General features: G+C 33.3%; 2 protein-coding genes and 1 long non-coding RNA gene across 3 annotated transcripts; 2 read left to right on the top strand and 1 right to left on the bottom strand.

The window, feature by feature from the left end:
- Positions 1-1,069: 1,069 nt before the first annotated feature.
- Positions 1,070-1,639, top strand: LOC149490115 (mitochondrial import inner membrane translocase subunit Tim13-like). Its single transcript, XM_089700879.1, has one exon. The coding sequence runs from the start codon at positions 1,220-1,222 to the stop codon at positions 1,490-1,492; it is 273 nt and encodes a 90-aa protein (XP_089557005.1). The 5' UTR covers positions 1,070-1,219; the 3' UTR covers positions 1,493-1,639.
- On the bottom strand, positions 1,627-5,204 carry LOC149490114 (uncharacterized). The gene is made up of 3 exons (XM_089700869.1): positions 4,607-5,204; positions 4,086-4,411; positions 1,627-1,811 (listed from the first exon to the last, which is right to left on the bottom strand). Exons 1-3 carry the CDS (start codon positions 4,989-4,991, stop codon positions 1,722-1,724), a joined length of 801 nt encoding a protein of 266 aa, XP_089556995.1. The 5' UTR covers positions 4,992-5,204; the 3' UTR covers positions 1,627-1,721.
- A 249-nt stretch (positions 5,205-5,453) lies between these two features.
- Positions 5,454-6,798, top strand: LOC149490113 (uncharacterized). The gene is made up of 2 exons (XR_016316288.1): positions 5,454-6,266; positions 6,517-6,798. It is a non-coding gene; the product is annotated as an uncharacterized LOC149490113 (long non-coding RNA).
- The last annotated feature ends 5,489 nt before the right edge of the window (positions 6,799-12,287 follow it).

Raw genomic sequence — 12,287 nt, 5'->3', positions numbered from 1 at the left:
GCCCTTTACACCGTATGATTTAAGTGAATATTTTCGAAGATATTACAGATTTAAAAATTGCGGGACGTAGCGTTTGCGGCGGTACCGGCCGGCCGCCAGGCTATCTATACGAAGTCGGAGCGGGCCGCTATGTTTTTATATACAACGTTCACAGTTTTTCTGTAGTGTATTTAGTATCAGCATTGCACCCGTGCGAAGCCGGGGCGGGTCGCTAGTAGTATATAAAACCAAGTCGCTTTTTCTGTCTCTATGTATGCTTAAATCTTTAAAACTACGCAACCGATTTTGATGCGGTTTTTTTAAATATATAGAGTGAATCAAGAGAAAGGTTTTAGTAACAATTTATTGTTAAATAATTTATTAGGTTTAAGACAATGCGGGCGAAGCCGCGGGCGGAACACTAGAATATTATCCCCGTTTTCCAATTACAGCACTAGAGCGCATTATAATGCTCCAACTACAGCAACGCTTCGCACAATCGAGCACTAGAAAAAGTAATGCGCGTGAATTGATGCGTGCAATCGATTTATCGTTAGTAATTATTAATTGTTGGAAAAAAATTTAAAGCTTTCGTTTCATTGTAGTTTTTTCGAAATAATCAAAGTTAATTCAAATTGTGTTAAAAAAATAAATATAAGCACAATATAAGTATGGATGAAGGTACAAACATTGAAAAAAATGTTAATGAAATAATCAAAATCCATATTACTTAAAATAACCGTAAATATTTTTCAAACAATTATTATGCTTAGATCATTAAGTAATGTTACTTAATGATCGTTATTATGTACATATTACACTTTATTTACACATTAATGAGGTTATTGCTAACAAACTCTAAGAATATTTTTTTTTTCAACACTGAACTTAGCGCAATCTGCTGGTGCGTTTCATGTTCCAATTAAGCATCAGCATAATTCGGCATTGTGCGGCACTGAGTCGCATTATGCTCTGTAATTGGAAAAAAGACAACAGTGTATTTTGTATATTTTCTTATCTACAATTTTTATGTAATCTATTTTACTTGCTCTGTGGACTGTGTTATCTACTAGATCTGTGTCTTTATTCTATATGTCTGTGCTATATGTCAAATTACGGGAAGGGTTCCTTTGAGGTTATCTTTTGATATAATAATTATTTCTTATTTCATAATAAATAAAACCCATTAAATATTGCGTTAAATTATATACATTCGTAATCTCAATCAAACGATATAATAATGGATTCCCTTTCTACCGGTTCTTTGAGCGGAGTTCAGAAGGAGGAACTAATGGACCAGGTTAAACAGCAAATAGCTATCGCTAATGCTCAGGAACTATTAACGAAAATGTCAGAGAAATGTTTTAAGAAATGCATCTATAAGCCTGGAACTTCCCTGGACAATTCGGAGCAGAAGTGCATAGCGATGTGCATGGACAGGTACATGGATGCCTGGAATCTAGTATCTAGGACTTACAGCAGTCGCATTCAGCGGGAAAGGAATAACATGTGAAAACTTTAAAATCGGTTTATGTTTGTAAAGTGTTATGTTAACACAGTGCTGTAAATATAGATGTCTCAGTAGTTCTAGAACATGTTAAAAATTGTGAGTTGCGACTGTCCGTTGTTATGTTAAATAAAGATTATTTAGGTTGTGTAACTTATTTTTATTTCCAATCTTAACATCATATATGTACAGATATTAATTATAGAACTCTTCAAAAAAAATCTTGCATAACACTTTATGATATTTCACCCTTCAGAGCTTTTTTTCTGTACAAGTAAAGCTTTTTGATCCACATCTCTTTTAATTCATCTGGACTTGGTATTTCCTGAAACATGAAAAAGCCACACTTAATTCTGGTGAGCAGGTTTTTGAAGTGTAATTGATAAGTAATAGGTATGCAATTATTTCTTTTTTTAATCTCTAAATATTTAAAACCTATAATTTCTGATTGAAATCTATACTAATATTATAAAGCTGAAGAGTTTGTTTGTTTGAACGCGCTAATCTTGGAAACTACTGGTCCGATTTGAAAAATTCTTTGGGTGTTAGATAGCCCATTTATTGATGAAGGCTATAGGCTATAATATATCATCTCGCTAAGACAAACCGTGAGGCACAGCTAGTATATAATATAATATGAGTGTTTCCTTATTGAAGTTGTCTTACAATTTTGAATTTTGTAATACAATAATGACCTAGAAATTCAACTAAAAATAAAATAATGCTTATTATACCTGAGCTTGACAAAATAGTGTAATAACAAAGCTCCTGCACTCGCACTAATCAAAGTGTGAACCAGCCTTTAGATTAATTGGATATTTTGCAAGTTTTGAAAGAAATTCACAAAGATGAATATGTTTTAATTTACTGTTACAGTAATTCAGTGGTTTATTAAGTACTAGCTGTTGCCCGCAGCTTTGCTCGCGTGGAAAAGATAAATTTTCATGGTAAAAGTTTTCATCCCCTATTTAAGGCACCCCTTTAGGGGATGAATTTTCTAAAATCCTTTCTTAGGGGACGCCTACGTTATGACATCTACCTGCATGCCAAATTTCAGCCCGATACGTCCAGTGGTTTGGGCTGTGCGTTGATAGATCACTATATCCGTCACCTTTGAGTTTTATTTATATAGATTCTATAATAATACCTAACCTACAAGGGAAATATGCTAGTCCTTCTAATGTTTGCAATTCAGTTCAGATTGTGCTTAAGGTATACATAATATTGTAAGTTTATTGCATTTTTTTTTATTAACAATACAACATTTGGTTAATGGCTGCCCGAAAATAATAAGGTGCCATACTCTGTCTTTTACAAACAGGGGCGTGCACAGAGTTTTTGGACAGGGTAGGCAGAAATATTGCAATGGTAATAAGTCATAAAAACTAATATTTCATATTGCAGTACTGATATTTGATTGGAGATACATATAGTATTTCCGCAAAATAATGGAAAACATATCACGAACATAGGTCATATTATCTATAAAATAATTGTCAAAGTACCTAGGTATGATATCCTAACTAGTATTCTATATTATGTACCTAATTAATGATTAACTTTACCTTTGTGTATTACAAATTCCGGTATAGATCCATTTATAGATCGGCCTTTTTCCTACCACTCTCTGTTTGATAAAAGTTTATTCATAAAACAAAAATAAGAATTTTTCGTTAAATTAGGTATGCCTTATTATCTTACAAAATACACTGATGATATACATAATCTATTTAGTTACTCTCAAAACACTTCACTTGCAAATTGTCGTAGTAAACATTATTAATTTTCTCAAAAAACAAATTTAACCTCAAAGTAAACGTTTGTTATTTCCAAAACAAAACAAACGAATAATGATACTATTTGCAGATGGTCTTTACCGCTACAAAATTGTATACATTATCATTATCACACTTCTTAAATTGGTCGCATATTCAACTTCAGTTTCGACTTTCGATGTAGTTCCGAATTCGGTTCGTACCTAATTCGTATATCTTCGTAAAAAGACACTGCCTACCTTGTGTGTTTGTGTGCGTGGTTTTATTACATCAGTGTGCCGTGTTTATAGGCACGCACACATATAAAATATGCGTAGACACGCAGAGCACACATATAAAAACTTAGACACGGATAGTTTGTGTCTTTGCCGTCCCGTGACGTACTGGGTCCTGTGGCGGCGCTAGTGCAGCGCATGAATAGTGACTTGAGCCGAGCCGGTGTTATAGAAATTAGATAATAATGCTACCAAAATACCGATAGATGGATCTAAAATATATTTGAAATATATTTTTATTTCATAACTACATTGCGCAATTAATAAAATTTAATGACGCTGTGAATTTCATTTATGCATATTAAATATTGATCAGAGTTTGGTAAATGGTAGGGTAGGCAGTGTCTTTATGTCTTTATGGAATGCACGCCACTGTTTACAAAGGATAGGTTTCATTCTTGAAATCACATGGGAACAAGATCTATGCAGATTTTTCTTTGACTACACAAGTGTAGCAAAAGCTAATAAATGATGATGCCAATCATCATCACCTTACTCATCATTACATAACATACCCTCAACTTAACATTAAAGAAGAAACAAACTCACATTAAAATCAATTATAGAGTCCTCTGTTTTTGGTTCCATCTTTGTTTCAGGCACCTTAACAGTTTGTGAATTTAGATCAATAACAATATTTTGTGATTGTTTCTTATTTTTGGATGAAGTAAAGGATTTCTGGACAAAAGAGTCACTGTTGAGTTCATCAAGCAGGTTTCTATCATGTATTGTAGGCATGTCCTCCTTCACTTCTACCTCTCTGTAGTCATATGTGGGCAGCTTGGTCATGGTGAGGCCAGCTGCCTCGGCAGCTTTTATTGCTCTCTCAACTTTTGTGTCTGTATCATCAAGATTTACTTTTTGAGTTCTTGGTTCTGAAAAGATGCAGTTAATTATAGTTTTGCAATATGACTTATTATTTACAGATAGCTAAATAACATAGACAAAGGAAAAATTTGTATTATTATTATATAGCCAGCAATACAATATTTTTCATTAGGTAAAAGTAAAAGCTGCATAATTCTTCACGGACCTAATCTGTGGAATGTGAAATTGCAACAATAGCCTACCTATGTCAAATGAGTTAGATCTACTTTTGGACCGTGAATGTCTTTTATGTTTTCGAGTGCTTTTGCTATAGTTGCGTGAGCTGGATCTTGAGCGGGATCGTTCTCGGGAATATTTAGCGCGTTTTGAGCGTGATCGCGACGATGATCTTCGCTTAGTTTTACTGTCATATCGGTCCTTGGATACACTTCTGGAATAACTTCGTCTTCTATGCTTCGATCTAGAGACCGACCGTTTCCTTCTGTGGCTGCCTGACTCAGATCGATCTCTTGATCGTGTGCGTCGTTTATGTTTACTCTTTGATTTTTTACGGTCGTATGAAGACTCGGAACTATAGGATGAACTTCGCTTTTCACGGTGCCGGTTCCTTTCACGATCCCGAGGCATAGTATTATATGTGTAGTTTTGTGGTTATTGATACGGACATCAAGGCATTGTTCGTTTTTATAAAAAGCCACTCAATGATCGTATGTTTCTATAATGTTGAGGTATTGTTAATAAATAACAAACCCTACCTATTAATTTATAATAATTTCAAAAGAAAACCTCCTACAACACCTATGAATCTGACACTGACAACACTTTGACACTACAATTTACATGGGAAATTACAGATTATCTGCTGGCATTTGCACATAATTAAAAAATAGGTGCTGCAGATAACACAAATTTATACATCGTTGTATATATAAGTTCTATGATTGTACAACACACAGTAGTTTAAATTTTACTCATTAATTATATGCTGTGATTATATGATATACCTACTAAAGTACTAACTACCGAATACATGCATACAGCATAACCTTATGGTCCGGTCGAAATTACGTACAAATTATGACCAGTGCAAACTTAGCACCCCATCTATGGAATTTTGGGTCGAAAATGACCTTGATCGTTAGGTCCCCGTTAGGTCCTTTAAGGTCCACCAATTTTTTCGTTAGGTCCCCTTTAGTTTTTTTTTAAATAATTTTTTAAATTTTAGGTATAAAAAAATTACACTTTAGCACCCCATCCATAGAATTTTGGGTCAAAAATGACCTTAATCTATAGGTCTTCGTTAGGTCCTATAAGGTCCCACAATTTTTTCGTTAGGTCCCCTTTAGTTTTTTTTTAAATATATTTTTTTTAATTTTGGGTATAAAAAAATTACACTTTAGCACCTCATCCATATCAAAATTGGCGAATTTTATCAAAATCGTATTCTTTACCGTTAGGTCCGTATAGGTCCATCATTGAAATTGTTAAATTATTTATTTTATTAAAATCTATATATTTATAAGAAAGTCGTGTTAGTTACTCCACTTATAACTCAAGAACGGCTGAACCGATTTAGCTGAAAATTGGCAGGGAGGTAGTTTAGAGCCAGGAGAAGGATATAGGATACTAAATATGTACCACGGGCGAAGCCGGGGCACTAGTTATAAAATAATTGAAACCTGCGCATGCGCCTTAGAGCATTAAGACATGCGCACATCATACATAAACAGCGCGAAATTTAAATTGGTATCGTTTCATTTATTAAATCAATAAATAAATCTATACTAGTCACGTCTGGTTCGAAAGATGAGACTGGCTTTTTATTTCGAAAATTTATTTGGCAACACTTAACAGTTAACTGTCATTAAAACCTGAGTTGTTGATGTGTCAAAGCTTGTCAAAGTGATTTTATTTTCTGCGATTTTAGCTTAGGATTTTAGTGATTTCTAATAATTGAAAACTGAGTTGAAAACATGACGAAAACTTTAAACTATGATTAATAAATTTAAAAAGAAACAATTTGAAAGAGATGTAGTTTTCAAGGAAAAACACACAGTGTGACTTGATATTTTGATACTTTTCATCTTGATTGCATTGCACATTATATGATTTGTTTAATATTATTATTATTATTTTGCATGGATGATACCAGTAATCCAGTTATAAACTATTAAAGCAACAATATAAAATTGAACGATCTGTCCGTTCAAAATGTTTAAAGACACAAAATCAGTATCTCAACGAGATTTCTTCTATGACCGAACCATGTTATTCATGTTGAAGAGCAGTACAAAAAAAACAAGATGGAATAACTGCAGAAATGGAAGAGTTAATGATGTCAGAGATAATGATAGTGATTCTTATTCTTTATTCGCGGCTGAACGCGGCTTTTAGATTTAATATGATTATATTGATTAAACAAAATTTAATTGTATTTTATTATGTTTTTTATTACTTTCACTAGCTGTTCTTTTTTTTATCTGTATCAGATAACTGTACCAGATTACATATATATAATATTATATAGATGAAGAGTTTGTAGAGGTTGTTAATCTCTCAAAAAAACAAAGCTCGTAATAATAAATTAAAGTATCAAAACTTTATTTCCAACTATAACCTAAGTTACCATTAGGTTACCTTAATATGATGATTTTTTGAATTTGCCGCCTTTTCCAGTCTTATCTTTCGTTAGCCGGACTATCACCACAGTATCACCATATTTCCTACAGTATGGCGACGAATGTACTTGTGCAGAGAAACGGAGGGGAACTGGCGGGGGGTCGGGCGACGCGGGCCGCTTAATGCAATCACGCTGAGTTTGCATTAACTATCGCGAAAGGACGACGCAGTCGTATTTTTTGTGTAATAATTTTATTATACATAGGTACTTACATATTCTATTATGGCGCGCAAAAACTGTTCCGTTTACGGATGTAAATCTACATTGAAATCCCAGAAGGAAACAATATTTCAGAAAGATTGTATTAATAATTGTATCTGTTGAATTAAAATCAAAGCTATGTATATGTTGTCCTCATTATTTTCTAATCAGATTGTACATCCCAATGCGAATGCATTACTTCTTAAATGGTATAATATACAATTAAGAACATCCAAAAATAAAGTGTCCACGTAAATAATATTTAGCAGTGCAATATCTGTAATTATATATTTATGAACAAATGATTACATCAGATTTAATAATCGCAATTATTTTGAATGTACATATGAATAAATGATTTCATCATAATAATATTAATAATCACAATTGTTTTATTTCCCATTTGTTGCAACCCTAGCGTATTTTCGTGTGGCAGCGTAAGTACCTACGCTGGCGGCGGCATCGCGCGACATCAAAGGCGTTTCCTTACTGTAGGAAATAATATTGTAATACTGTGCTATCACTATCATTATTATATTATACATAGTATAAAACAAAGTCGCTTTCTCTGTCCCTATGTCCCTTTGTACGCTTAAATCTTTGAAACTACGCAACGGATTTTGATGCAGTTTCTTTTAATAGATAGAGTGATTCAAGAGGAAGGTTTATATGTATAATAACATCCATTAAATAGTGGAGAAGTACTGCTATTTTTGAGGTTTCTAATGTGATGTCGTAAAAAATTACCAGCCTTACTTATAAAAACTGACTGATCTGTTGCATAAACACCTCTCAGTTAAATAACTCTCAACTCCTTAAACAATGATTAAAATAATCTTAGGTACTTATAAACCTATCTCAGCAGTCTCTCAACTAAGTTACGTCAATATATGTATTTTTTTCTAGTAACATTATCGAAATAAAACCCGCTATTCACGTAAAACTTGACTAAAAATGTACTTTTTGACAAATATGAATGGTAGACTTTATTTTGTATGACGTTTAACTGACAGGATATTGATAACTTTCAAATTTCAAACATTTGTACAGATTTGAGATTTTTGATAAATTCAAATTCAGTTTTAATTTAAAATGAGTTCAATGATCAATAAACGTTCTCGTTCGACGAATTGGAGTGAGGAGGATAAGGTACGTAATGTACACAAGAAATCTAATAGAATGTACTTATTTCCTTACATGTTTTAATGCTTATTAATAAATATATATTGCTCTTTAGAAAGTGCTTCGAAAATAATTAGTGCTCGAGCGAGCACATATTATATTAGAGAATAAGGATACGTCGACTAATACAAATACAGCAAAAAAACTTGCATGGGAAGATGTTTTGTCTTGGTTATTTTAGTTTTACTTATTCTAACAGTTTCTTGTATTTAATAAATTGTTACAGTGTAATAACATTATTATTGTATTTATATTTCAGTTATAATATCATTTCACTCCATAAAAGGGACTTAAGCCAAATACAAAATCAGTGGAGGAATTTGAAGAAAGCTAAGGCTTCGGAACACAAATTTAGAACGGCAAGAAACATGACAGGCGGGGGACCTCCGCCACCAAGTCCTCCGCCTGAAGATCAAGAGCTTATAGCAGCTCTTCCTAATGAGTTTGTGGTTGATAACAATCCTTTCGATAGCGATGCAACACATGGCCAACAGGTTTATATTTTTTACATTTTCTACTGCTATTATTCCTTAATTTGGAATATCCATTAAGGGATAATAGCGCTATGCATATATAGTTTTTTATTGTGAGATTGAGTAATTATATTTTATATATTTATAGGAAGTTACTAAGGAGTCTGCTGATGATACATTGAAATTGAATGAAAATGATGAAAGCACTGCACATGCATAGGTAATCATATTATATAATAATTTGTATAATATTTTTATCAGTTATGTTATACAAAAATATCAGTATTATAAATAAAATTTATATTATTTTAAAATAATTATTATTTTTTTATTTTTAGCCTGAATTGCCAAATTTCTCCACTGAATTGCCACGTATAAATCCTACACATCATATTTTCAAAGCTAAACCAAAAAAAACGTAAGTATGTAATGTTGAAAATAGAATTTCATGAAATTTCCTGTGCTTATTGTTCAGCTGTGATTTATGTGAAATAATGTTTAATGTTTATGTTATTTTTACAGTGGGAAATCAAATTCCAATTACGAGCATCAATTATTCCTCCTTGCAAAAAAAAGCAGGGAGGAATTAATGAAGCAACAACAAGAGTTGCATCTATTAAGAATAGAGCAAGAGAGGGAGCTTCACCTATTAAGAATAGAACAAGAGAGGGAGCTTCACGAGAAGAAGCTCCAAATACTTGCATTAGAGGAGGAATATTTAAAAAAAATAAATTTTGAAAAATAATAAAATATGGTTTTTATTGATTAAAATAAGTTTCAATATAAATGGCCCTGTTTATATTTTCGTCTTCATCTTCTATATTATCAGGGATAGTTGGATCGATTAATAATTGATTTTCAAGGCCTGAAGGATCTAGAAAAATACAAAATAAAGAATTAAAATATGCTTATTTTTTATGTATTGGCATTATTAAATATACTTTGTTTACATATTAGTTTGCACAAATACCTTGATTTAAAATAGACTCATTAAAGAGTATTGCTAAATTGTGCAAAACTGCACAAGCAACAATAGTGGTCTTGATCACTTGCAGAGACCCTCGCATTGTTTCGTTGAGTATGCGGAATCTTTGCTTCCACACCCCAAAGCAACGCTCTACAGTATTCCTCGTTCGTATGTGACTCAGGTTGTACCTTTCTTCTGCCTGTGTCCTTGGTCTTAATATTGGTGTTAGAAGATGCGAAGTACAAGGATACCCGCTATCTCCAATCAGCTTCCCATGAAATTCATTCTCCTCAAACCTCCGCTTTATTGAGCTTTCTCTATATATGCGGGAATCATGTGTACTTCCTCTCCAGTGACACACAATATCGCAGATTTTAAGGTCAGAGTCACATACTACCTGTAATTATTGTCATCAATATTATTATAAATTAGAAACACATAATAGCACACATAACAATGAAAATTTATTACTTTAAATACACTATGATCAAACTAAAATGTTATTGTACAATGTTCATACTTGAGTGTTAATGGAGTAATGTCCCTTCCTATTAACATAGTACTGTCCAGCCTCTCCACTCACTTTGCGTATCTTAATATGAGTGCAATCTATTGCACCAATGATACGCTTCATCCCGCATATTATGGCCTCAAATTTCCTAATTGCTTTGGCTTCCTCGGTTGAGTTCGACGGCATATTAATATAACGCGAACTTTTAGAAGCTAACGCAATAGCAACATTTCGGGACAAACGGGAAAGTGTCTGTTGACTCATTCTGTGAATGTCAGCACAATCTTCTTGGATCTGTAATGTAATAGATCGTTATACAGGCTTTTCTATTGTATATATCCAAAACTAGAGCACAAGTCACATCTACCTCATGCCGGCCCCAATATCGAATAACTGCCATCACTTGCAGTTCCACTGGAATACCGCCCCCTCGAGTGTCCACGCGAAGGTCATCCCGAATCAAATTAATGATTTGTTGCATTATTCTTTCCGAATCTATACCTCGACCGTAGTGTGGCCCTGTGGCCGCTACAAAAAATATATTGACACCATAGATTGACACTAATACCAGGTTATTTTAATTCTAGGTTGAACGAGCACTCTCAGAACAATAGATTTATTTAATAAATGAAACGATACCATTTTAAATTTCGCGCTGTTTATGTATGATGTGCGCATGCCTTAATGCTCTAAGGCGCATGCGCAGGTTTTTATTATTTTATAATTTTAATAAAATAAATAATTCAACAATTTCAATGATGAGCCCATACGGACCTAACGGTAAAGAATACGATTTTGATAAAATTTGCCAATTTTGCTATGGATGGGGTGCTAAAGTGTAACTTTTTTATACCTAAAATTAAAAAAAAATTATTTAAAAAAAAACTAAAGGGGACCTAACGAAAAAATTGTGGGACCTTATAGGACCTAACGGAGACCTATCGATTGAGGTCATTTTTGACCCAAAATTCTATGGATGGGGTGCTAAAGTGCATTTTTTTTTATACCTAAAATTTAAAAAATTATTTAAAAAAAAACTAAAGGGGACCTAACGAAAAAATTGGTGGACCTTAAAGGACCTAACGGGGACCTAACGATCAAGGTCATTTTCGACCCAAAATTCCATTGATGGGGTGCTAAGTTTGCACTGGTCAAATTATGCGTAAAATTCATGATATTTTTTTAAATGTTTATTTTCAATTATTAACTTAAAACATTTTTCTTTTATAAAAAACTCTTTAACAATTTTATAAATATAACAAAAACCAAAACTTTACAAAACAATAAAAAACGAAAAGATAAAATATATGCGTGACTCGGAACGTCGAACAGGGCAGCGACCACAGTGGGCCACAGTCAGTCGGCCTCGATGACGGAATGTGTGAAATTTTATGATGGTGAACAACTGTGTTTTCATAATTGTGTTTTTACAACTCTATAATGGTGCTTTGCTTAACCGTTGATTTAAGTGATATGCATTCGTTGTTAATATTTATAAAATATTAAGACTGATTATTGTCGTAGCACACTTGAAGTGACGAACGTGTTTGTTCGGATCATTGACATTCGTTGTTTCGTTATAATTTTTATACCGTCGCGATTGTTATGTTTATGCCTGTACAGTGTGCTTTTGTAGTTCCCGGTAAATGGATTAGACGTTTCTGATGTTTTCGAACCCATGGAGAGACAGGAACGGACTTATGCCAACATGGAGGCGACAGATTCCGTGGACACAAAACAGGTGAGCTTCACACGATCGTTGCTGCCGGTCAGTCTGAACTTCACTCGTTGGAGACATAGATACCAAGTTGTACCTGTGTAGAAGACCACAATTTTGTCCGAAATTGACGAAATATCCTGGAACTACAGCATGATTTTATGTTGGTCATGACAAATGTTATTATATATC

Source organism: Colias philodice, chromosome 2 (assembly GCF_061535455.1).
Source record: "Colias philodice isolate Cphi_HAF_F1 chromosome 2, ilColPhil1 Martin Lab GWU primary, whole genome shotgun sequence".
Lineage (NCBI taxonomy): Eukaryota > Metazoa > Arthropoda > Insecta > Lepidoptera > Pieridae > Colias > Colias philodice.
Note: the sequence above shows the minus strand (reverse complement) of the source record. Positions and strands in the feature narration are given on the sequence as shown.